At 36.6% G+C, this 27,928-nt stretch overlaps 1 protein-coding gene across 2 annotated transcripts in view; it reads left to right on the top strand.

Annotated features, from left to right (window-relative positions):
- The window catches only part of rxfp1 (relaxin family peptide receptor 1), a 70,047-nt gene extending 49,223 nt beyond the window's left edge, over nt 1-20,824 (top strand). For both annotated transcript variants that reach the window (XM_051128272.1, XM_051128273.1), the window contains exons 11-18: nt 925-996; nt 1,336-1,407; nt 4,322-4,393; nt 4,910-4,981; nt 7,665-7,894; nt 14,790-15,200; nt 16,756-16,974; nt 20,257-20,824. In XM_051128272.1, the coding sequence (XP_050984229.1) occupies nt 925-996; nt 1,336-1,407; nt 4,322-4,393; nt 4,910-4,981; nt 7,665-7,894; nt 14,790-15,200; nt 16,756-16,974; nt 20,257-20,558 (1,450 nt within the window). In that variant the 3' untranslated portion in view covers nt 20,559-20,824. The remainder of the gene's footprint in view (nt 1-924; nt 997-1,335; nt 1,408-4,321; nt 4,394-4,909; nt 4,982-7,664; nt 7,895-14,789; nt 15,201-16,755; nt 16,975-20,256) is intronic.
- Nucleotides 20,825-27,928: the final 7,104 nt, after the last annotated feature.

Below are 27,928 nucleotides of genomic sequence, written 5' to 3'. Positions count from 1 at the left end.
ATTATATGCAAGACTGACTCTGCTGATTAAAGGTCAGATCCCATTTACCTTCTAAATTGTTTTTTGTTTTTCGTACTCACCACCAGTGACATTGTTGTGTACAACTATGTATATTTCCAGAAGTGTAAAATACTTCAGTAATTTTACCTGATTACTGCTCCTACATATTGTTTCAGGGAGCTACTTTTGGAGTGCTTTATTTAAGTGCAATTTAAACTGACTACTTTTATTTGATTACATTTCTGAAGAAAAAAAAAAAACTCCTTGAAAAGTACACTACATTGCATCTTGCACACATTAAATGTATTAAACAGAAGCTCACCTCAAATGTGTGTGCTTGACAGGTGAGAACCAATGATGTCTTCAGTTATAACTTTAATCAGGGAAATTTCTGGCTTCAGAAGTTCACCATCAAATCTGAGGAAGCATATTGTGATTGCTTTATTTCCCCCCAAAAAGTATCCGTTATTTGTGTTTTGATAGTGCAGTTAGCTGACCGTAGTATATTGGCTGAATGCACAAGATTGAGTCCAAATAAAATCAGTGATGAAAATGTACATACTATATAATAATTATTATTTTGGTGACCCTGATAGCTTTGTTGTTGCATGCACTAGATAGATGTTTTTGATCTGTGTCGTTTTGTTTTGTTTTCCTCCTTTAACCAAACCTTTTTATGTCTGTATGGCAAAATATTTTATGCAGTTTATTTCACTTTGCATTGATAAAATGGTTTTTACTTAAGTACAATTTAAAAGTGTGCTTTTCTACTTTTGCTCATTTAAATATTATTTATTTTCACTTAAGTATAATTTTTAAGTAGTTTTTACACCCCTGGGTATTTCTTGCACATCCAATTCCTCTGAAGCGGTCAATGTCTTTCTGTCCACCAAGATAAATGTTTTTGTTTTTTTTTATCTGTAGGGTCCTCCAGCGGAACCGCATTAGTTTCATCCACGAGCAGGCTTTCTCTCTGCTTCGCAAACTGGGCGAGCTGTAAGTTCTCAGGCATTGCATTCCATTTTATATGTTTGCCAAAATAATCACCACAAAGTGTTCTCTGGAGTTTAGTCGTGACCCATTTCTGTTCTATTTTTGAGAAGCTAAGCAAAAAAAATTTAATGAATGAATAAATAAATTCAATAAAATAAATCCTCCTTGCATGGATTTCCTTATCAATTTCAAAGTCTTGGTTGGTCTTATACTCCCATACAGCTCAACCAGTTGCGGGACATCAGTCATCAAAGAGTTTGGCATCAGGCTGGCTTGCTCATCACTTCTGTCAGCAGATGCCTATTTGAATGCAAAAGGCATGAATATTTTCTCTCTCCACAGGGATTTGTCCAGTAACAGAATTGAAGCGATCCCTCCTGATCTTTTCGTCAATCTCGGAGACCTGCTTCAGCTGTGAGTCTTCCGTTTAGATGCACATTACAAACAACCCCAACAGGCGGGTTGTGTGGTGGGCTTCTGCAAAATTGTGATTTATTTTTTAGTCCAATATGAATTCATTTTTCAGTTCCATTTGAATATTTACATAGTTTCCAGGTTAAAAGTTTATGGAATAACATTTACCTTAAACTATTAATAATCAAACTGTGGTTTTTGTTGTTGTTTGTATGATTGTTAAAGGGATAGCTCACCCCAAAAAAGAAGATTACCCTACGTTTTACTCACCCTCAAGCCATCCTAGGTGTATAAGACTTTCTTTTTTCAGATGAATACAATCAGAGTTACACTAAAAAATGGCTTTTCCAAGCTTTACAATAGCACTGAATGGCTGTTGAAATTTTGAAGTCCAATAAAGTTCATCCATCCATTATAAAAAGTACTCCACATGGCTCTGGGGGGTTAATAAAGGTTTCCTGAAGCGAATCGATGCATTTGTAAAAGAAAAATATCCATATTTACAACATAAAGGAGAAGTCCACTTCCAAAACAAAGATTCACATATAATGTACTCACCCCCTTGTCATCCAAGATGTTCATGTCTTTCTTTTTTCAGTTGTGAAGAAATTATGTTTTTTGAGGAAAACATTTCAGCATTTTTCTCCATATAATGGAGTGATATAGTGCTCCAATTTTGAACTTCCAAAATGCAATTTAAATGCAGCTTCAAACGATCCCAAATGCGGCTGTAAACAATTCCAGCTGAGAAGTAAGGGTCTTACCTAGCGAAACCATTGGTGATTTTCATAAAAATTATACAATTTATATACTTTTTAATGTCAAACGCTCGTCTTGGCTTACTCTGCCTGGACTGTTTTTTTTCCGGTTAATGACAGTTAGGGTATGTCGAAAAACTCCCATCTCATGTTCTCCCTCAACTTCCCACAAAATCGCCTTATATCGCTGTTTTACCTTTTTTGTTAAGGGTGTTTGATCATCTTTGCATGTTTACTTTGCAAAGACTGTGTTGGTACTTCTGCAGCGATGTAGGATGATTTTGAAATTATTTTTGAAGTTGAGGGAGAAAATGTTTTTCGACATACCCTAACTGTCTTGAGTCAGAATACACAGTTCAGGGAGAGCAAGACAAGACGAGCGTTTGAGTTAAAAAAAAGTATTTAAATTGTATTTTTAAAATTAAAATAACCAATCGTTTCGCTAGATAAGACCCTTCTTCCTCAGCTGGACTTGTTTGCAACCATATTTGGGATTGTTTGAAGCCGCATTTAAACTGCATTTTGGAATTTCAAAATCGGGACACCATAGCAGTCCATTATATGGAGAAAAATCCTGAACTGTTTTCCTCAAAAAACATAATTTCAGTACGACTGAAGAAAGAAAGACAGTGAAGAGAGCAAAACCTTCACACCAGTCACAAACTGATTGTCCTTTTCCAAACTTTTTTTGTTTAAAAAAAGCTTATGCTACACCTACATCATCCACTGGAATGTGTATGTGTGTACGATAGATAGCGGAAGCTAGAGATTGTGGTTTGTAAAGTTTTAAATATTGATATTTTTCTTACACAAATGCATCGATTCACTTCAGAAGGCCTTTATTAACCCCTTGGAGCCATGTGGAGTACTTTTTATGATGGATAGATGCACTTTTTGAGCTTCATAAATCTTAACAGCCATTCACTGCCATTATAAAGCTTGGAAGAGCCAGAACATTTTTTAATATGTGACCCTCGACCACAAAACCAGTCATAAGGGTCATTTTTTTAAAAAAAAAAACTGATTCATCTGAAAGCTGAATAAATAAGCTTTCCATTGATGGTTTGTTAGAATAGGACAATATTTGCCCGCCATACAACTATTTAAAAATCTGGAATCTGAGGGTGCAAAAAAACGCCTTTAAAGTTGTCCAAATTAGGTTCTTACCAATGCATATTACTAATCAAAAATTAAGTTTTAATATATATATGGCAGAAAATTGACAAAATATCTTCATGTAGCATGATCTTTACTTAATATCCTAATGATTTTTGGCATAAAAGAAAAATCGATAATTTTGACACATTCCATGTATTTTTGGCTATTGCTATTGCACATATAACTCAGACTGTATTCGTCTGACAGAAGAAAGACATATACCTAGAATGGCTTGAGGGTGAGGGTAATTTTCATTTTTGGGTGAACTATCCCTTGAACATACTATTTATAAAACCAAAATCATATCAAAATCAGTTTACACTACTGTTCAACTGTTTTTAAAACTAATAATAATTAGACTTTTGTTTTGTGCATCAAATCAGCATTTTAGAATGATTTCTGAAGGATAATGTGACTGTGAAGACTGGAGTAATAGCTGCTAAAAATGTAACTTTTCCATCACAGTAATAAATTACATTTTAAAATATAAATATTACTGATTTTACTCTATTTCTGAGCAAATAAATGCAGCCTTGGTGAGCATAGGAGACGTCATTACAAACATTATTAACCAACATTACAAAACCTTACCAACTTCAAACTTTTGAACAGTAGTGTATGCTTTTTCATCATCAATAATAAATTCAATAATACAGTAAAGAGGCATATTGTGTATAGTTTTGTGTCATTGGATATTACTAATAAACAACAAATCAGACAGTTTGTCATCAAACAAGAAAATTGACAAGGTATTACACAATATTTCATATTATATTTTGTAAAATGTCCTTTTTTCAATTTCTATACTGTCAAGTATGTTCTTAGCCAAACATTTTATATTCCTTTTCCTACCTTTGCAGACAAATCTGCTTTAATGTATAATGTATTTTAGAATAATGTTATAATGTATGATATGCTCCACTCAGATCATACTTTAGACTTTTGACATTAGAGATGTATTTCTAATCAGTTCACTCTCGCCTCCTATTTGTCTGCAGGAATATTTCATATAACCCCATCACGGACCTGCGTGTGGACCACTTTGACAAGCTGCATAAGTTAAAGTCACTGTAAGTTTTTTTTATTTAATTTTCTATAATGATCTATGGTTCAGGGTTTTAAAGGTGAAATAGATGAAGTGTGAAGTATCTTTCAAAAGATGTTGTTATCCATTTTGTAGCTTTCCACAGTGAATATTGTGACTAAATTAAGACGCACACAAGTCCTCTCTCCCTTTTATACCTCTCTGGTTTAAAAAGAAGAACACATTCACATGAGACGCCACAGAAATAGCTTGCAATTTTAGTAATGTGCTGTTTGCGGGGCCCCTTTCAGCGCAGCACAATGGTCCTACCCAAACTTCACGTCGTGAACATTGTCTTTCCCGCTACTCAACAGAGGAAAAACAATCTGCTTTTAGGTCATACTTCAAAGACTTCCAGAGAGCATCTTGGGCACAAAACTGCATATTTGTAAGAGGAGGAAAAGGGAAAAGAGGGCTAAAGCATTGTAAAGTGAATACTGAAATGCTAATGATGGTGGTTTTCTAAAGAGCAACCCCTGAGAGAAAGCTTTTTGTGTCACAGGAGCATTGAGGGAATCGAAATTGGGAACATTCACAGAAAGATGTTTGAACCTCTCAAGAACCTGACTCACATGTGAGTGCTGCTTTTTCAAAGTTTTGATAACTAAACGCTTCTGCTTGCTCAATTTCTGATACTTAATTCAAATCTATGTTTTCCGAAGTTGTCACCATTGGGAATGGAAATTATTGCTTTTTTAATTTTGAATAATTAAGTGTTGAGATTGATGCTTCAGATATTCAGTTTGAAATGCCTGACAGCTGAACATCTCTATAATTATTTGTATGTTAAAACATGAAACAAATAACAGCAAATGTGGACATTTTGTAATGTTTTCTCTCTGGAAAATACTCATTAAATAAATATAAAGACAAACTCTTTAGTTCTCATTCCAGAAATTTGCTCTATTATTTTGTATTCTATTAATTATTTGTGGCAATGATTTTCATCTATGACTTAGTATAGTAATCAGGAGTGATTCACCTGAAAACATACAAAAAATACAAGGGTGTCTGGAATATATGTTGGAGTGTTTACAATTCCCTTTCCAATCTTTTCAGATACTTGAAGACTCAATATTGTGTCTTTCTGCTTTGCATATCTTGCAGTATATAATTTACACTGTAGAAAATGAGAACACTCTATGAATCTTGCAAGTAATTTGCAATGTTTCCTCTCGGATTGAGACTGAGAGTGTGCTTTTTTGTTGACTGTGAATTTCAACTCAAGACTTCCTTGCTGTTTCTGGAACTATATCAGTTCCGTTCTGTGTGATTCTCTCCTCTCTTCTTTTGTCTTCCCCTTTATGAACACCTTTCTCAGTAAGGACAGGTTGAGTGACAGAAAAACAGTCACAGCAGCTAAGCAGCAGCTCTCATGTGTGCAATTAGGCAGGGAGTTGAAGCACTGAGACAGTAGAAGTGTTTCAAGATTGTTACAATTTTGTTATTTTAGTAAAGATTAATAAATTGGATAATTAAATTGTTAAAATAATGGATAATGGATAATTAAAAAAAATACAGCTAGATAAAACAACCCAGCACCGATGTTCAACCCAGCACTGGGTGAAATATGGACAAACCCAGCAACTGGTTTGCTTTAAATATTTAACCCAAACTTCTGGGTAGTTTAAATTAACTCAACTATTGTTTAAAATTTACTACAGTTGAGGTCGAAAGTTTACATACACCTTGAAGAATCTGTAAAATGTTAATTATTTGACCAAAATAAGAGGCAAAATAACCCATACGTTTGATTCTTAATACTGTGTTGTTACCTGAATGATCCAAAGCCATTTTTTAAATTAGTGATAGTTGTTTATAAGTCCCTTGTTTGTTCTGAACTGTTAAACTGTTCTTCACGAAAATTGTTGAGGTCCCACAAATTCTTTGTTTTTTCAGCATTTTTGTGTATTTGAACCCTTTCCAACAACGACTGTATGATTGTGAGATCCATCTTTTCACACTGAGGACAACTGAGGGACTCATATGCAACTATTACAGAAGGTTCAAACGTTCACTGATGCTCCAGAAGCAAAAATGATACATTACCGGGGGGTGAAAACTTTTTGAATTTGAAGATCAGGGTAAATTTAACTTATTTTGTCTTCTGGGAAACATGTAAGTATCTTCTGTAGCTTCTAAAGGGCAGTACTAAATTAAAAAAAAAGAAAAAAAAGAAAAATGTACGTATTTTCATTAACCTGTTCAAAAGTTTTCACCCCCCGGCTCTTAATGCATTGTGTTTCCTTCTGAAACATCAGTGAGAATTTGAACCTTCTGTAATAGTTGCATATGAGTCCCTCAGTTGTCCTCAGCATGAAAATATATATGTCAAAGCCATACAGTCAAAAAACACAGCTTTCGATTATTCAGGTAACAACACAGTATTAAGAATCAAGCATATGTAAACTTTTGTAATTTTTATAAATTCAACTGTTATTTACTCTTGTGCACTATATGTAAACATCTTTTATGTAAAATATCTTATTCACGTCAGTACTAAATAAAAAATAACTCTTTTTTTAGTAAAATAATTAACATTTTGCTGATTTTGCAAGGTGTATGTAAACTTTTGACCTCAACTGTATATGGCTGGCTTAAAATGAACCCAAAATAGGTTGTAAATTCAAAATCAGACACATAATTACTAGGGGCAGCAGCAATAATTAAAAGGTAAACATTTATTAATAAACAATTTAAAATGTTTATTATTGAATTATTATTTATTCAACTTATTGATAAATGTTCATTTATTGAACATATTATTAAATGGTAATTTACAACCTATTTTGGGTTCATTTTAAGTAATTTTTAAGCAATAGTTGAGTAAAATAAAACTACCCGGAAGGTTGGGATAAACATTTAAGCTAATCACTGGGTCTGTCCATATTTCACCCAGCGCTGGGTTATTTTTAGTCTTATGTAGCCAGATGTTCAGACTGACGGCAAAAGTTCTGGGCACCTTGCCCGCTTTGCATGGCCAAGGACCGGCCAAGAGGCCATATATGATTGACAGGTAAAGCAACCAATCACGTTTCGTTTTGTGCTGCATCATGTTTTTGGGCGTGGAAATGTCCCCTCAGTAACAGACTGTGTGTAAAACTCTTGGACGCGTTTTACAGAGTCTATGATGGGAACTTTAAATATTCCACATATTTATTAAATTTACTTTTACATACCTAATAATGTTAGCTATGTATTTGAAAATTATGATCTGATTATGTTTATCATTTGTGCTTTTTCTTTCTTCCTCTCAGCTACTTTAAAAAGTTTCAGTATTGTGGCTATGCGCCTCACGTCCGCAGCTGCAAGCCCAATACTGATGGCATCTCATCTTTCGAGGACCTTTTGGCCAACATCGTGCTGCGTGTCTTCGTCTGGGTTGTCTCAGCAACGACATGCTTCGGCAACATCTTTGTGATCTGCATGCGGTCCTACATTCGCTCTGAGAACAAGCTCCATGCCATGTGCATCATCTCTTTATGCTGTAAGATGATATTTTGCATCTAATGCAGAGGCATTTGAAAAGTGTGACTAAGTGTGTCTGAATACATTCCGGGAGCATTATATGCTGTGTTGAAGATTGCAATGTGCTGCTCATCATCTCCTTGTGGCAAAAGCAATTTCACACATAATTAGTCTCATGCAAGTTTCTATGCATTCTTTTTTTGTTGTTTTTTCTTTACGTCTGGCATTGTTCCAAATATTATTTAGCCTATCATGAATATATTTGAAAATGCTTTGTGTGCATTTAACCGGAAAGTCAAGCTTTGTTGCTAAGATGAGAAAAACAAAAATCTCATCTTTCAAACTGCACTTATGGAGGTTGTCCTAGTTCAGCAAGTCGATGGCACCTTGTAGAGAAACAGACTGATAGCCTAAAGGCAGCTCATAGCCGGCCAACAGCTCTCAGAGCCTGAGTTAACCTGACAGTGTTCGCTCTCGACTGAAGTGCCGCCACACGTCTCACTAGCACATGAAATTCAGCCATGCATTCTGCTTCCTGTAAACTGACCACTGCTGCACAAAGAAAATGCTGTTGCTTTAATACTTTTCCTAACTCATATTGTACACACTATGGCCTGCTCCCAAAGGAAATAGCAACCAATGAAAAGCAGTCCTTTGATTTCTGCTCTTTGAAATGGGCTAAATAAGGGGAAATCAAAGTTGTGCACTGGGCATCTGTATGCTCTAGAGAGCGCTGCCAGGGGTGATTCAGATGAGTGGGGCCTCATTCAGAATACATGGAAATCAATCATTCAGAGTGTCCACTTTGAAGTGTAGATGTCACACTTAGATGTATCAACAGTTACACTTTGTTTTCACTTACTAACATGAAAAATAAACTAACAAGGGAGTTGTTTATGCATAAAAATGAAAAATAGGTGTGCTTTTATGTGAGGTAAAGTGATTTATATTATTTCTGTTAAATGTCTGAATCTGACTGGCTGACAAACATTCTAAGGTATCCAATTATTTTCAGGAAAACACTACTCCAGGCAGGAACCACATTACATGTCCATTTCAATTCGCAAAATGATTGCAGTTATTTCAAAGGTCCTTACATAATATTTTTTAAATATTATAATTAAAAATTGCATTTTATTTTATTAGTCTGCTTATACACACATACATACATGGGCCATTCTACAGAATTGGTTTAAAGTCAGAGTTGGAAACGTCTTGAAAAAAAAAAGTCTTTTTCCACAAATTTTTTTGTATGTATACAAATTGTATAATATCCAAGGTACACATTTCTAGTAACTGTGCAGTTTATTCTCATACTGCATTTTCAGAAAGTTTTGGAATATTTGTCCTCTCCCCAAATTTGTCCATACGGAACACAGTAATATAATAATTTAATAAGATTATATATGTATTGACCTATTAGGATTTTGCTTACAACTTTCTTGTAAATATAAACTCAGCAAAAAAAGAAACGTCCTCTGACTTTCAACTGTTTTTACTTTCAGTAAACTTAATGTGTAAATATTTGTATGAACACTAAAAGAGTCAACACCATAAGACATAAACTAAAAATGTTTCACAATGTGTCCCTGAATGAAGGGAGGCTCAAAATCAAAAGTACCAGTCAGTATCTGGTGTGGCCACCAGCTGCTTGAAGTACTGCAGTGCATCTCCTCCTCATTGACTGGACCAGATTTGTCAGTTCTTGCTGTGAGATGTTACCCCACTCTTCCACCAAGGCACCTGCAAGTTCCTGGACATTTCTGGGGGGAATGGCCCTAGCCCTCACCCTGCGATCCAACAGGTCCCAGACGTGCTCAATGGGATTGAGATCCGGGCTCTTCGCTGGCCATGGCAGAACACTGACATTGCTGTCATGCAGAAACTCACGCACAGAACGAGCAGTATGGCTGGTGGCATTGTCCTGCTGGAGGATCATGTCCGGATGAGCATGCATAAAGGGTACCACATGAGGGAGGAGGATGTCTTCCCTGTACCGCAAGGCATTGAGATTGCCTGCAATGACAACAAGCTCAGTCCGATGGTGATGTGATATACCGCCCCAGACCATGACGGACCCCCACCTCTAAATCGATCCCGCTCCAGGGTACAGGCCTCGGTGTAACGCTCATTCCTTCGACGATAAACACGAATCCGTCCATCACCCCTGGTGAGACAAAACCGTGACTCATCAGTGAAGAGCACTTTTTGCCATTCCTGTCTGGTCCAGCGAAGGTGGGTTTGTGCCCATAGGCGGCGTTGTTGCTGGTGATGTCTGGTAAGGACCTGCCTTACAACAGGCCTACAAGCCCTCAGTCCAGCCTCTCTCAGCCTATTGCGGACAGTCTGAGCACTGATGGAGGGATTGTGTGTTCCTGGTGTGACTCGGGCAGTTGTTGTGGCCATCCTGTACCTGTCACCCAGGTGTGATATTCGGATGTACCGATCCTGTGCAGGTGTTGTTACACGTGGTCTTCCACTGCGAGGATGATCAGCTGTCCTTCCTGTCTCCCTATAGCGCTGTCTTAGGCGTCTCACAGTGCGGACATGGCAATTTATTGCCCTAGCCACATCAGCAGTCCTCATGCCTCCCTGCAGCATGCCTAATGCACGTTCACGCAGATGAGCAGGGACCCTGGGCATCTTTCTTTGGGTGTTTTTCACAGTCGGTAGACAAGTCTCTTTAGTGTCCTGCGTTTTTAGAACTGTGACATTAAATGCCTACTTTCTGTAAGCTGTTAAGGTCTTAACGACCATTCCACAGGTGCATGTTAATTAATTGATTATGGTTAATTGAACATGCATGGAAAACATTGTTTAAACCCTTTACAATGAAGATCTGTAAAGTTATTTGGATTTTTACAACATTATTGTTGAAATACACAGTCCTGAAAAAGGGACGTTTCTTTTTTTGCTGAGTTTATATATATATATATATATATATTCTATTTTATTAAAAAGTTTTCATAGGTAAATCAATAACAGTTACAATTTTAACAATATTTTAAGTGTGATTTATGAAATTTGTTGTATTTTGAATCCAATTTTCCTTTATAAAAGGCAAAAAGTTGATAATATTGATTTCAGACTTAAGGATTCATTAGTTTGAATATACGCTGAACCAAACACTATCATAACATATAACTTAGTTGATAATTCAGTATAGCCTACTTTATTTTTGACAAAATATCCCATTTTCGGCAGTGACCACATCACACATAGTTTTAACCCACATACTAAAACACTACTAAAACATACTAAAATACAAAAAAAGTTGCAAAAATTTTGTTTATTTCCACCAAATAAAGAATTATGTGTTCCCTTTTGTTACTACTGAAACAATGATGACATGTTTCTGTTGTGACTGTTATGGTAGTGACAATTTTATGGGATAACAATCAAAAAAACCAAATGTCACTACTGAAATTTTTTGGTTGTGACTGTTTCGGTAGTGACAATTTTTATGCTTTTGACAATCAAATATACCTTTAAACCTAGCTCAAAGATGGTTAGCTAGCACAGTTCTGAACAGCTGTACACATATAAAAACTAAATGTTATGGAATAACTCCCAAAAAGTGTGTTTGATTATAGAAAAATGGTTTGGTAGTGGCATTCTTTGAAGTTAATTTAAACTTTAAAAAGATATTTGTAAAAACAACAATGGATTAAAATGCAAAATATATTGCAGTATATTTTTTATAAGTTCAAATTTAGGGGTTAGGGTTCGGGACAGCCACCTCAAAATTGCAAGTACCCACTAAATGATTTTACTGTATATATATATATATATATATATATATATATATATTACACCGTGACCTAACTACATGCGCCGCGACAGACGATAAAAGGTATCTTTTCCATGTGATTCTGAGTTTTTGTCCTAACTAGCCGCGACTGCGACACGCAAAATTTCTAATTTAGAAATTTCTATTTCCGCGACATCACAGCTGGAGCAACAACATACAAACTATGACAGTGATAATCTCAGGTGCTGATTATGTGCTTTATTCAATTTTAAAAGTGTATAATGGGAGTTTGAATATCATATTGCGTGACATTTATAGCCATACTGAAAGCAACAACAGACAGTTTATCTCAGATCTTAAACATGGAGGAACTCAATGCGAAGTGTGTTTCCATAACAAATATGGTACCAGTCACTCAGTATGTAGTTTTAATTATGTTAAAAATGTTTAATATTTATCAATTAGATCAGAAACTTGCCCATTTTGTTGGGAGTGCAGTGCACTTAAGCGGTTCTGAATGGCTGTGATATCTGTCACGTCGCGGTGTCGCGTCACTTCTGGGGCCGGTTGCACCAGCTGGGCGTACGCCCGATTGTAAGACTAGGCTGGACGTAAAATATGCTTTAAGTCGTGCGTAGAATTTATACCCGTTGCACCATCGCCTACACTGTAAAAAATAAAAAATACAATCTGTTGAGTCAGCTTAAAATAATTTGTTACCCTGCTGCCTTAAAATTTTAAGTTCAGTCAACTAAAATAAGTTTAGTCAACTTGAAATAACAAGTTGTACTAAGTAACAACTTAGATATTTGTGTTTGCTAAACTTAACAGATGGGTAAGTAACCCAGCTGCCTTAAAATTTTAGGTTGATTCAACTCAAATATCTATGTTGTTCTACTTAAATTTTACGACAGCCAGGTCACAAATTATTTTAATTTTACTCAACAAATAGTTTTTTTACAGTGTAGTCAAAGGTAGGAGTAAATTGAAAAGTCACGATTTGTTCGGACTTGATTCGTTTTTAATTACTTATTGCAGACCCCAACTGTAACGTTTATGGTCTTTTTGGGTAGGATAATGTGGCCTATAAACAATTATTATAGGGAGGGGTCAAGCAACACATGCAAACAACGCGCAAACATTGCGCAAGAATTATAAAAATAAAAAGTAAAAAAGAAACTACGGCTAACACTGTATTAACAGCACAAATTCTCTCGAGAGACAACGAGAGACAACGAGAGACGAATCTACTTTACCATGCTGATAATGGTATATAACTGTCTTAAAGTATTCCCTTAATATTTCTATTCGACATCTTGCTGGGACAGTATAAATGCTTGGAAATACTTAACGTCTTTAATTCGTCTCATCATTTGCAGTGTTCCTGCCATCCAATAATCGCTGTACGTTTTGTGCTTACTTTTTAATCAGAAATAAAGTATCAGCTTTCAAATTCTGTCAGTTCTATCACTAACTCTACAATTTATAAATGTGTTTTTTCAGCCACAGAAAGAGGTCAAGAGGCTAAAATGCACAATTGTCACGTAAATTCACATTTACCTCAGGAAAGACATTCGTTGCACATGAACTCAATAGCAAGAAAAATAACTCTATAGAGAAGCATTGTATTACATTCATTATATTTTACTTAACCTGTCGCCTTTATTTTTAGTGTCAGTTTGAAGAAATATGTTGTGGGAATGTGCAGGGAGACCTCAGATACAAAAACGTGGACATTAGGATATATTTAGTTAATGAAATTATTTCGTGGTGGCTTCACTTGTTATGATGTCTTGAGCAATTCAGTTTTATATTAGTAGTTGTAGCCATTGCAGCGTGGTGTCGTCTCAGCTTTCACTGCGGGAGAATGTGTTTGCGTGGACGTGCATCGTCCACGCCGGGCATAGTTGCGCCTGGTCGTAGTTTTAGCTGGTGCAACAGGTGTAAATATTTATCGTAAAGTTGGACGTTGCAAAGCCCAGCGTAGGGCTTACATCCAGCTTTTTTACGTCTAGCTGGTGCAAGATTTCAATACTTAAATGCTTTTTAAATCTGTTTTTGGTTGTGGAACAGCAGTTTGAACCAGTTCTGTAGAATGGCACATTTTCACCACTGTCCAAAATTTTAGGATCAGTACGATTTTTTAATGTTGTGTTTTAGGCTTACCAATGCTGTTATGTGATCAAAAACTTTGTACAAGTACAAAGAGTAATATTGTGAAATATTACAAATAACCATTTTCAACTGATTTCAATTTTTTAAAAAACATTTTTTTCTGTGATGGCAATGCTGAAATTTCAGCAGCCATTACTCCAGCCTTTATAGCACATTTGTAACTTTTTGCTATTATATTAAATTGATCTATTAAAGCATTTTCTAAGAAAATTCAATAAAACTCACCCCACTGAGCTGTTAATGTAAATTATATATTTACAACACTTGGACTTCATTTTGACCCACCGCCTGCCTCAGGCATGGTCTGTTCATGCTGAGTCTTTTGCCATGTGCTAAATGCGCCGCAATTACCCAGTAGCTGATCGTGCCTGAATTGCTCAATATTGTTTCCTGTGTGACTCTGTCAGTCTGACCGTCACGGGTAGTTTTTCGGTTAAAAGTCTATGGGTGAGAAATGCTCTCAATTTTAGGGCACCTGGAGGGGAGAAATGGGTCAGATGTGGAAAGTGGCAGACTGGTAATAAAGGCTTTTTGATTTTCAGCCTGCTGTCGATTTTCATCAATTTTTATAATATGTAGTTCCTGGCTGAAGCAAACTGTGCTCCAGAAATTCTTAAATAAGGCTGAAAAAACATTTCAGAAGTTCTAACAACTTCAGAAACACAAGTAATATATCAAGTATTTTATGTACAGTATTCTCTCATTTATTACGCTGAACCTACAAACACAGCAAGCAAAAAGTTAGATTAGGGCTGAAAATATGGTGTTCAGTGTAAGAAAGCATACAGTGTAAGAAATCTGTAGTATATTAACATTAACATTTTAACATTTATATTTATAAACTTCTGTTCTGTTTTTACAGTGTATTGACTACATTATACAATGCTATCTATATTTAAAACAACAATCACATATTTCCTGAGATGTAAAATGCACATGTAACTCATAAAAAAAAATGATGTGCTAAAGCTTTTTCTCTACTAAACAGGTGCAGATGGTCTGATGGGTGTCTACCTCTTCATGATTGGCGCGTATGACCTGAAGTTCAGGGGCGAGTATAATCGTCACGCTCAGGCCTGGATGGACAGTGTACCATGTCAGGTGATTGGATCTCTAGCCATGCTCTCGACGGAGGTGTCAGTTCTGCTTCTCACCTACCTCACCCTGGAGAAATACATCTGCATTGTTTACCCGTTCCGCTACCTGACCCCCGGCCGCAGACGCACTGTTACCATTTTGGTGGTCATCTGGATCTTGGGCTTTGTTATTGCTTTTCTGCCTCTGGTCTGTAAAGGGGTTTTCAGAAACTTCTATGGAACCAATGGCGTGTGTTTCCCTTTGCATTCTGAGCAGCCAGAGACTCTCGGAGCACAAATCTACTCCATTGTGATCTTTCTGGGTACGTGCGAATCTTTTAATTGTGTTCAAAAGATGTTCTATTAGATGATAGGGCACAGCAGTCGGGTTCTGGCCTTAAAAATCCCAGTCATTTTCTCTATAGAGAAATATATTTTTAATGATTCTGCGTAAATCATTTATGACAGACCTACCATAAGCTCTGAGGTAATGGTATATGCTTTTATTGAAGCCACCAGTCAGAGACATTTCAACATTTCAAAACAGTTCTCATTTATCCTCAAGTGTTTTTTGAATTATGTTATTTGATAAATTAATATTTTTAAATAAATACATTTTTGGGATAGAAGTTCTCACCAAGGCTGCATTTACTAGGCCAAAAATACTGTAAAGCAGTAATATTGTGAAAGTTTAATAGAACTACAGTTAATAAATATATACTATATATTATAATATATACTATATTAAAATATGATTTATTCACTGATTTATTATGGGATGGCAGAGCTGAATTTTCAAAACTCTCTTTTGTGCAAGCTACTTCCTTCCACCATGGATTCAAATCTTAGTTTGACAGTTTAAGAGCTGAGCCCAAGCCTTTTTTACTAATTCAAAAACGTCAATTTAAAGCTAGTAACAAAGGAAAGTTGAGTTGCTTCATTGAATGATAGATTAATGAGACCAAAGACTGCCCATTAGATTTACCCCAAACAAATTGTATGTTTAACCACTATAGAGACATCAGAAGATCCGGCCGAGGTAAGGCTGCTCTCAGTGGGTTCATGAGTGCTGAACAGCCGCTGACGCTCTGGAGCTTACAAATTTTCAAATAGACTTTATCTTTATGAACAAACCGCATATTTGAAGTCTAAATAAGTACATTCTCGGCTACAAACTCTTAAAACTACATTCCGAGACACAAAAACAGTATTGTTTATAAAATTACAGTGGATTTGGGTGTCCAGCACTTAAATATGGCATTTGTATTGCTAGAGAAATAAAAAAGAAAACACTATATTGTTATGTACCTTTTATCTTGTTGTCTATGAATTTATTTCAGTAATGTCATTCATCTCAGAGCTGATTGGTTTGGTTTATGTGTGTTTCCCTATGGAGAAAATCAATAGATAAGTACGTCTGGAACCAAGACTGAAAAAGTGGTTGATCAATGTTGTACTCTGTGCAAGCTTTTTAAGACATTTGAGGCATAATAATTTGCCCTTCAAAGGTTTACTTTTTTTGGTAGCTTTCCTGTTCTTACAACAGTCAGAGTTGTTTTGGACTCATTTGTTCCTGGTTAGGAAATTGTTCTCTCTGTGAGTGCTCAATTTGTTTGTGTGATAGAGGTCACATTGAGAGGTCTAGGTTTAGATTGGGAAAGAGGACTAAGGGCACTGACATTATTAAGAAAGCACTGAAAAAATGTAGCAGTTTCCAGTGAGACCAATCATCTCAACAATAACTTAATCTCGCTTGACCAAAAGGTGTTTTAAGTGTACTGTGTGGTGCTTGTGTTTTGTATTGAGGTTATCTTTCACATTGATGAATGTTTTTTACTGTTATATATCATGTCAAAAACATGTCCTGTTTCCAAATAGGTCTCAATCTGGTGGCTTTTCTCATCATCGTACTGTCTTATGGAAGCATGTTTTACAATATCCAGAGAACAGGAACGCAGACGACCAAATACAGCAACCACATTAAAAAAGAGCTGACCATTGCCAAACGATTCTTCTCCATTGTCATCACTGATTCGCTATGCTGGATTCCCATTTTCATTCTCAAGATTCTTTCACTGATGGAGGTCGAAATCCCAGGTAAGTGCGTCATGGGGCCATTGTGTTTCTTCAAGGATGAGTCTGATATTAAGCTGAAGCAGTAGTTTTTTCAGCTACAGTAATTTATCATTCTCTTTTACTACTAGCAGTGAAATGATTAAAAGCATCAAAATGTGACTATAATATGAAGGGCTTGCTAAAGTTTTACTTCACCTTTAAAGGAACCCTGGGTATTAAGACTTGTATGGCTTAATATAAACGATGTTGCTTACTGAAAGATGTAGAAAACCCATGAAAGATTTACATTATTTAAAAAATCCACATCGTTTTATACATATTTTTGGACTGTGGAGGCACCATTATGACGTGTAATGGTTGAACTCAGTGATCTACTGGCGCTACTTGTTGCTATTTTTACCACAACACAACTCAACACAAATAAATTAATGATATGATGACCATGTTTACATCCTGCCAGGATGGCATCTAGCATTTCTTGTCTCTGCCATTTGTAAGCTCTTTCAGTAGCCGTGGTCTACTAAAAGTCTCAAAGGCATCAGGGTTAAAGTGTCTTTAGGAAGTTTTATTCATCCACAAGCGTTCTTTTCTTCTCTTCTTATCGCTAGGAAAGCAGTGAAGACTTGCATCACTTCTCTTGTTGCCCTTTGACTGAAAATTGTGACCAAAAGCTGCACAATGTGGCATCTAGGGCTGTCCTCGACTAAAAAATGTTCTGGTCAACTAATAGTCGTTCATTTTAAGGATTAGTCAACTATTAGTCGCATGTTCAATAAAAAAATATATAAATCATAACAATGAGCCTTTAATTGCCTACATAGCCTAAAAAAAGCGTAATAATTCTGAATGTTTCTGGGGAAAACAGCAAGGAGACTGCATTCACATTTTAATAATTTATTGATAAAGTAGTGCTTTCTTTGTTTTCGCCTTAACAGATGAAGTCAGTGACACTGACTCTCCTCAGTAGTGGATGCGCTTGTATGCATGTTTCATATGGATTACATAATCAGAGAATATTTGTTTTCTATTTAAATTGGTTAACTTAAAAGTAGACATTTCACTCTTTATAGATGGTCTATATTTTTCTTGTCTGTAAGACAAGAATGCATGGCATTTCAAAGTTTTGCGCTGAAGTTAACAGAGTCCGAGATGGCAGAAAGCGCATCCTCTTTGTCTTTATTATTTTACAAAAGCGCAACGTTTCGTTGTTATTGTGAGTGCACACAAATTAACTACGAGTCTTTACAGATTCAACAGATGTATTACTTTCATCTGTATGACCAAAAATGACGGAGTATTTTAAGTGCAATTAACCGCACCAATGCCTCCATCTGTCGTGCAGTGAACACGCTACTGTTCAGCTTCAACACTTCGCACAAACACTTCAATAGCGCACATTTTTCTAGTCTAACATTAGATTGAGCGGCCATGTAAAGTTGCTACTACTTAGATATTTCAGGTGAAAAGACATATTTGATTTTGGATGTCCTGCCCGATGTACTATATTGCCACACAGACCAGCCATTAACGATCTGTCCCTCACGGACAATGTGACTTCACCACTTCCTGTGGATATTTTTTTTTTTTTTTTTTGCGACTAATAAAATTTTGGTCGGCCAAATCTCTTCTCATCATCTAATGGTTAGTCGATTATTAGGGGGCAGCCCTAGTGGCATCGTATCAATATTTTACTGCAAGAGTATAAAAATAGCAACAGGTACCACCATTATCTTACCGAGTGAAACCATTTTACGTCATCGAAATAATGGTGCCCCCCCCAGTCCAAAATATAAACAAAATGATGTGGATTTTTTAAATAACGTTAGTCTTTCTTGTGTTTTCTACTACATATTTCAGTAAGAGACATCATTAACCTTACATTATACAAAACAAGTCTTAGCCCCTGGTGTTCCCTTTAAGAATTATAGCTAGAAAAAGGAAAATTCTCTCATTATCTACTGTACAGTCAGTCTCTCCCTCATGTTGTTACAGACCTGTATGCATTTCTTTCTTCAATGGAATACAAAAAGAGGCATTTTGAGTAATGTACTTATCATTTGTTTGCGTATAAATGCAATGAATGAGGACTGGCACTTTTGAGCTTAAAAAAATGGCACAAAAACACCATAAAACTGTCTGGCTATATTCCAAGTCATCTGAAGTTATGACTGCATGAGAAACTCCAAAAGTTGTCATTTACTGATGATCTTTCCCTCCAGTGACCAGCTACCTGCTGAAACTGGATTGAGTCAGATTTTGCGAAATGGTTCAACTGATTCATTGAAAAGATTTGACTTGGCTTTAGAAGAATATAGTGCACAAGTCATGGGCACATCTTTTGAGTGTCACTAAAGAAAGTAAGTCCTACAGGTTTTGAACAACATGAGTGTAAATAATGACAGAATTGTATTTTAGGGAAGAGCTGTGCTTTTTAAGTATGTATACTGGGTATTGTTCTCTAATAATAATGAATTATTTCATATTTGTGGGTTGTAAGTAGCACAGGTATATTTGTAGCAATAGCCAACAATACATCAAAATGATCAAAACTATTGTCAAAATGATACATTTTCCTTTTTATGCCAAAAATCATTAAGATATTAAGTAAATGTCATGTTCAATGAAGATATTTTGTAAATTTCCTACCGTGAATATATCAAAATTGAATTTTTGATTAGTAAAATGCATTGCTAAGAACTTCATTTAGACAACTTCAAAGGCGATTTTCTCAATATTTAGATTTTTTTTTGCATCCTCACATTCCAGATTTTCAAATAGTTCTATCTCAGCCAAATATTGTCCTATCCTAGCATCAGTAGAAAGCTTATTTATTCAGCTTTCAGATGATGTATAAATGAGTAAATCCCTTTTTGTGTACATGTGGCTTCACTTGTCCCTCCATGTTTTTGTAAATAGATTTTTGCAATTTTGGTGATTATGATTTGTTTGTGAATACATTCATACACAGATTTCACACGTCTACACGTGCTTAGAGAATGGGATCCATTGAATGCTCTTTTCGCCTGCATTATATTCGACAATGGCTGGGCAAATGACACCGTGCTTCATTATGATTGCTGAACCCAAGCTGTATTTTTCTAGGACATTTCACTGAAAGATTACAGTTTTCTGTTCCCATCCTCTCTTTGAATGATGATATTTCCAGAGATAATTAATGGGCAGTTGAGAAGTGGACTGCCCTGTCCAAAATGATTTTTCAAAGAAAAGTAATCAGCAAGAAATGACATGGAATATCAACTCTCAATGCATAATTTTCCCCCTATTACTCTGCACCCTCTGCAGGAACCATCAGCTCGTGGGTCGTCATCTTCATTCTGCCAATCAACAGCGCTCTCAACCCCATCTTGTACACGCTGACCACGCGGCCATTCAAAGAGACACTTCTGCAAGTGTGGTCCAACTACAGGCAGCGGAGACCTCTCCTCAGCAGCCACCCACCTCATCTGCCTTCCTTTACGTGGCAGGAAATGTGGCCTCTGCAAGAAAACAGCCAAACTCTCTGCACACCGGACTACCTGGCGCATCCATCTGAAATGTCTAACACCACCCAGTTATTGCCTGTGGAGGGGTCAAATGGGACATGAGGCGGTCTGATGGGGTCCTGCCATCAGCATCACCTCATATCTCACAGCCATGGACTCATTTTGAAGGACATACTTTTTTTTTTGTATGTTTGTGGAGGTTTACATGCATGTCCTCACTCAGAGCAGGGATAATAATGATGCACTGCATATAAGGACTGTTTGCCATCATCAGCGTGTGTTTGTTTGGGAGGATATTTGGATGTTTGCAAGCCCTGCTGAAAAAGCCTGCTGTTTTAGCTGCTGGTTAAAGGAGAAGTCCACTTCCAGAACAACAATTTACAGATAATGTACTCACCTCCTTGTCATCCAAGATGTTTATGTTTTTCTTTCTTCAGTCGTAAAGAAATTGTGTTTTTTAAGGAAAACATTTCAGGATTTTTTCTTCATATAATGGTCTGGTATGGTGCCCCGATTTTGAACTTTCAAAATTCATTTTAAATGCTGCTTCAAACGATCCCAAATGCGGTTGTAAACGATCCCAGCTGAGGAAGAAGGGTCTTATCTAGTGAAACAGTTATTTTCATTAAAAAAAAAATACAATTCAAATACTTTTTAATCTCAAATGCTCGTCTTGTCTGTGTATTCTGGCTCAAGACAGTTAGAGTATGTCAAAAACCTCTAATCGTATTTTCTCACTCAACTTCAAAAATCATTTCAAAATCATCCTACAAGTTTCGACCCAGTTTTTGCAAAGTGAACATGCAAAGAAGATCAAACACCCTTAACAAAAAGGTAAAACATAAAAGGTAAAAGCGATATAGGATGATTTTGAAGTTGAGGGAGAAAATACGATCAGAGGTTTTTGACATTCCCTAACTGTCTTGAGCCTGAATACACAGAGTATAAAAGTATATAAATTGTATTATTTTTATGAAAATAACCGATCGTTTCGCTGGATAAGATCGTTCTTTCTCGGCTGGGATTGTTTACAACAGCTTTGGGATCATCAGAAGCCGTATTTACACTACATTTCGGAAGTTCAAACTCAGGGCACCATGGCAGTCCATTATATGGAGAAAAATCCTGATATGTTTTCCTCAAAAAACATAATTTCTTTACGACTGAAGAAAGACATGAACATCTTGGATGACAAGGGGGTGAGTACATTATCTGTAAATTGTTGTTCTGAAAGTGGACTTCTCCTTTAAGAGGTTAGTTCAGTCTAGAATTATAATTCTGTCATAATTTTGACTATTTAAATTATGTCCTTACTACCTTTCTAGGCCATGAACGTGTCGGTTGCGCTGCTGTCTATCCAGGGTCAAAAAGCTCTCGGATTTCATCAAAGATATCTTAATTTGTGTTCTGAAGATGAACAAAGGTCTTACGGGTTTGGAACAGCATGAGGGTGAGTAATTAATGACAGAATTTTCATTTTTGGGTGAACTATCCCCCCTTTAAGAAGCTTGATTGGGGTATCAGCACATACAGTATGCTAATTTCAACAGGGACATATCAGCACAATTAATTTGATTGTATTGTATTGATAAGTCTTTGATAAGGCTTAATCAGTTTGTTTACAAGTAGTGACTCATCCACAGGGTCTGAAATGACAAAAAGTATAGACATGGTTGAATAATAAAAGTGTTTACTTCGTGTTTTACCATGGGACTATGTTACACATTAGACTTTTGCCCCTGTTTGTTGTATTGATTGACATCTTGTCTTTTCAGTGTTGGTACTGGTGTGCAGCTATTCAGTGTTTAAGATGTGTTTCTTGTTCATTTGAAAATGTGTGTAGCATGTTAATATTTGCTGCTTTTTTGTACAGAATGTACATATATATTGTATAGAATTATTTTTATCTAGCCAAACTGGTTTAGGCGTCATTCAGGGTTTTAACAGATGTTGTATGAGCTCTTCGGTTTCCATGTGAAATATAATTTCTTATACTGTGAGGTGTGAAGGCGGGAGAGAGACCGTTGTTTTAATTAGAGATATCTGTCAGTCATTTTAATTGTCTTTCTCTTTCAAGACCGCAGGAGAAACAAAGTGAAAACGTCCACTCAATGTTGCCTTGTTTTTATTCTTGAATCATCAGAAGGACTATGTTTAGCGCACAGTTTTTATGGAAATAACTGCCTGTACAAATAGAAACCCATGCATAATTTTTACATTCATATTTGAATATTTTTGTCTGAAACTGTCTGCCTGCACGCACAATGGTATCTTCATTCAGGGAGTATTATATAAAAATATAGTGGGATGACTCTCATAGTATATATATATATATATATATGTGTGTGTATACAGTAAGGGATGTATCGGTACGTATATTCGTACCGAACAGTTCACGAGGTAAGTTCCAAATGGAAGTACCTTTGGAGAAGCCGCTTGGGATGCACTTGGCAAAGGAAGTGCCCAGGTTTGCCCCTGCGTCCCAATGTGCATACTATCCACCCTATCTGCCCTAAATAGTATTGAAAATTACTACTATCACATAGAATTTAGGATAGATAGTATGCACATTGGGATGCAGGCGGCGTCTTCTTGAGAAGAACCTTGAGAAGTTTTTGTACCTCTTCAGCTTAGTCAACGGGTCATATTATGCCCCTTTGGTGGTTTGTTCAGTTATACTTTTCTGATTGCGGACGTTTATACGAGTTGGAATCCACCTTCAGACAGTTAATGGGCAAGAAACGTGTTGATAGCAACCTGTGTACTTTGTGGAACTTGGACAGGCACTTGTCAAGCAAAACATGCGAAAATATGGATGAATCCAAACGTGTAGATGCCTCGCTTGTCACATAATTATGAAAGGGGTTTTAACAATCTTTGCTCACAACTCCCAGCAAAAGCCCCTCTGGGAAAAAGAAAAGAGACAGTAACGATGTATCACTTGCTGAGATTTTCAAAACCATCCAGTCCAAGCAAGATTCGGCAATTCAAAAGATTACTCATATTGAGAACCCCATTGAGGTCACTACGGCTGCGGTGAACTCTTTGTCTGACACTGTTAATCGACTCCTGTCAGATGTTGCCTCTCAGGGTGAAAAGAATGGTAAGGCCGAATCGTCGATTCAACACATGCAGCATGAAAATGCCCATAACTCTTAAGCTCAGAGTGGAAGAACTAGAAAGGTACAGTCAAAGATGGTGTTTGAAACTACTCGGGGTGAAAGAACGTGAAGATGAAAATATTCGGATGACAGCTATGAGTCATCTTGTCGGGGTGGTCCCGCGGATCAAGGATAAACTGGAGGAAGCTGTGGATGTGGTTCATCCAAGCGGCAACCTCTTGTTCTATCTACTGAAACCAACACGGAAGTGATATAAACTGCAATTCATCGACTGGCCAGTAGAGACTGGCTCCAAAAGCAAGTCAATCCCATAGACTCCCCATGTTAAAATACACAACTTTACAGCAGAAAAATATGTTTACAGACTGGTACAAAAAGTGGTTTTGGTCTATATAGCTAATTTTCACCTTCATGTCAACTGTAAGGGTGGTGAATTTTTTTTATAACTCATGCGTTTAAATTATATTAAGCCTTAAAGTTCTGCATAATTTAGGGCGTGGCCACTTGAGTGACAGGTGGATTGCCGCTGCTGTCACCACTGTCACGCTAGGCGGGCGTGGTTTCAGCAACCAGCTCCACCCACGTCCCGCCTCTTTGCCCATTTTTGATTATCCAGGAGTGACCTGCAGTGACGCGATTCCAAGATGGCGACGGCCGACTCCCACCCACTAAGAGCTTCAAAAATGCTCTTCAGAAACCTACGGGGTGATGTCACTACGTCCCGTTTTTTTTTTTACAGTCTGTGGGTTCACTTGTAGGCAAACAGCGATCGAATGCTTGCCGCGTCACATCATCATTCGCTTTGTGACAAAGAGAGAATGGTCTGCACATCTAAGAATGTGGAAAAGTCGGAATAAACTCTGGCTACATGTCCAGGCGACTCGAAAGGAAGGGAAGAAGGCCGGTTTCAGCGGTTCCTTTGCTGTTATTAAAGGAGAAGTCCACTTCCAGAACAACAGTTTACAGATAATGTACTCACCTCCTTGTCATCCAAGCTGTTCATGACTTTCTTTCTTCAGTCATAAAGAAATTGTGTTTTTTGAGGAAAACATTTAAGGATTTTTCTTCATATAATGGACTGATACGGTGCCCCGTATATCATACCAATCTGACTTTAATTATGATATCTGCAAAGCCTTTACTGATAATATAAAAATTTTATTCCAATGATAAATAAGGACTTTAAACGTGTTTGTGATTCTGATTTTAAAAGAGAGGAATTGCAGTTAGCTTTTCAACATATGAAAAAAGGTAAGAGTCCAGGACCTGACGGACTATCGATTGAATTTTACCAACATTTTGGCTCTTGGTATATTTTAGAAGAGCCACTTTTCTTAATGTTCAATGATTGTATTAAAAAGAAGGAATTGGCGACAACTGTGAAACAAGGCTTAATCTTTCTGATTCCTAAGCCAGATAAGGATCCCTTGGAAATTGACAGCTGGAGACCATCACTCTCTTGAATACAGATTACAAATTGATTGCTTTAGTATATGATACAATATTAAATTTAGGATTAGATCAAATTATTAATGAATCTCATCTATTTTTGACCTTTTAGACTATTCAGACCAGATGGAATCAGGGGCTCTTATTTTGTTTTTAGATTGTTGTAAAGCCTTCGATACAATTGAACATGGCTTCTTACTTCACTCTCTTTCTGTTTTTATTAGTGGCTGAATTTCTCTCCATTCAAATTTTAAACAATCAAAGCATTCTGGGATTAAAAATATTTCTCAATTGGCAAATGACACTGCGTTGTTTTTGAAAGATAAATATCAAGTGAAAATAGCCCTGGATTGTATTTCCACTTTTACTAAATCTTCTGGTTGAAAGCTTAATTTTCATAAATGTGAAATTTTATTCATACACAGCTCTACGTATCCCTTTTAGCCACAACTCATGACAGGGATACAGCTCTAACCGGAAACTAACAATGAAATGAATTGTTCTGATTAGATTGTTTTTTTTTTGTTTGTTTGTTTTTTTAATGTCTACACCTACCCCAACCCTAAACTTAGCCTTTACTATAATACAAAAACAGTATTATTGTTGTACAGTGTGACAAAAATAACGTTAGATTGATGTGCGCATGCCCAGTAGCTAGAGTTGTAACCCTTTCTAGCCTTAACCTAAAAAGACATTTATGTCATTAAAACAACGACATCTGCTGACGGACACCGTGCTGCGTTGTCACGGAAACGTTGTTGTTGTTGTCACGGGAACGTGCCATCTGAAAATAATGAGGGAATTACGTCGCTTCCTTGCCAAGTGCATTCCAAACGGCAACAATTTTGCCATTCCTAATGGCACGCACATGCCCTGCTCACTCCAAAGTCTCCACTCCAAGGGCTCTGCCTTTCGATGGAAGTAGGGCATAGGGATGATCACTTTTTCACCTTTGTTTGGAACTTACCTCGTGAACGAATACACATACCGTTACACCCCATATATCAGAGGTCACGTTAACCTTAAACTGTCTGTCATTGACGGAATTTTTTTTTTTTTTTTTTTTTCTGAAGGCAGTGCGTCACTTTGACGGATTACACTGAGGGTGATCTAGTGTAATTTGTAGCTGTAATTCCCACCCCTGATCAGTTGGTGGCGAGTACGCTCCAGTGTTGCAGCAGAGCACAGGATCCAGAACAAAAACGAAGGAGTCTTTTGCTAAGCGTTTGGTTACGCAAAGGCGAGTACCGAGAAGCTACAACTATCTATCACGCCACATTTAAGAGCGCTAAAATGGTATTTATTGGTTTAATTTCCTAATGAAATGGACAGAATTTTAAATCTGAGACGTTTTCATATCAAAAGTAAAGCACAAAGTTATCTTATTGCGATTTATTGGGATTATGGGAGGCACACTGTGGACTGTCCATACATCAACTGAAAACAGCATAGACCAAAAGATCGTCTGGGATTTAAGAGTCTATAGATCAGTTATCTGTTTGTAAACATTCGGGATGTGCGGGCAGCATGGTTGCAGAAAATCCCAAGTACTGCTCACTGCAGAGCCGAATGGCCTCCAGCTCCCCCTCTCTGGATGTCCAGCTCCAACTCTGTGTGAACTAATGGGTGGAGTTATGTTTAGGATAGGGTAAGGGGTAGGGTTAGGGTGTGGTTAGGTGTCTATCTCCACCTATTACCTCCAGCGAGGGGGAGCTAGAGCTCCAGCACCTCCCATTTGGCTCTGCAAGCGAGCACCCTCTCGAAAATCCTGGAGAGAAAGCCTTACGGCTAGAAAATTACACTTTTTTCAAATTAGAAATTTCTTAGATTTGAAAAGAGTATAGATTATAATGATAAGATGTCATTTTCAAAATGTTATTTGCATATTACAAGAGGTTTTCACCCAGCGACAAGCACTGTTTTCAACGAAATTGACGTTAGATAGTGGAATAGTCTTGGTGCTAGGAACAGTATTTGCATTAGGTTTTAGACATCAAAAGGCGCAAAAAAAATATTTTTTTCTCTTATTCCATGGATTTTACCCATTTACCTCTGGAACCACTATGCGCGCGCATCTGAGAGTGACGTCACTGTGACGTCTACTCAAACTTGGTCTATATTGGTTCATAAAAATAGAAATCTATTAAAATTGATAAATATTTTAGTGTCCTCAGCTGTCACTGCGGGTGTGGTGTTGAATAGTCTCTGTTCATCTGTCTCTGTTCATCTGTTCTCTTCAAGATAAATATATAAGCCTATATCATCCTGTTGGTTCGTGATTAATAATGAAAATGTGAACAAAATAAAAGCAATTAAATGTGTTATTATAATTAAAATATGAAAATTAATTTGACGGGTAATGACTGGCAAAGTTAAAGTCTAACGCAACGTCTGATATATATAGTAAAGTAATAAGATATTAACAATTATCACCTATTTATAACAATGAGAGTTATAAAAATAATGAATTTAATCAATTATTAAAAGTATAATATTTTACATTTGTGTTATATTAACCATATTTTTTTCTAAACAGTGGTCTGTTTATGGTCTCAAAATATGCTTATCCTAATGCAATATTATATTAGAATATATTGATTATTATTTGGGGTGAAATATGGCCTGATATGTTTTTGTGAGATTTGCCCAGCTACAAAGACCACTTAATTCATATAATACTGAGCAGGCACAAGGCTTTTATGTTGGTTGATTCCACTTTAGGGGCCCATTTATAAAGAGCTGTCACCTAATTATCAATAAAACACCATTATATTATAGTGACACTCTCTCAGTGCTCCTCTCTTAACATGTGGAAGTTTGTCATTTACAATTGTGATCATTAAAAAAATGTTTTCTTAAACACTCAGCTCACTGAAATAAGAGGGTATGTTCATGTTTCCC

Source organism: Labeo rohita, chromosome 14 (assembly GCF_022985175.1).
Source record: "Labeo rohita strain BAU-BD-2019 chromosome 14, IGBB_LRoh.1.0, whole genome shotgun sequence".
In the NCBI taxonomy this organism is placed as follows: domain Eukaryota; kingdom Metazoa; phylum Chordata; class Actinopteri; order Cypriniformes; family Cyprinidae; genus Labeo; species Labeo rohita.
Note: the sequence above shows the minus strand (reverse complement) of the source record. Positions and strands in the feature narration are given on the sequence as shown.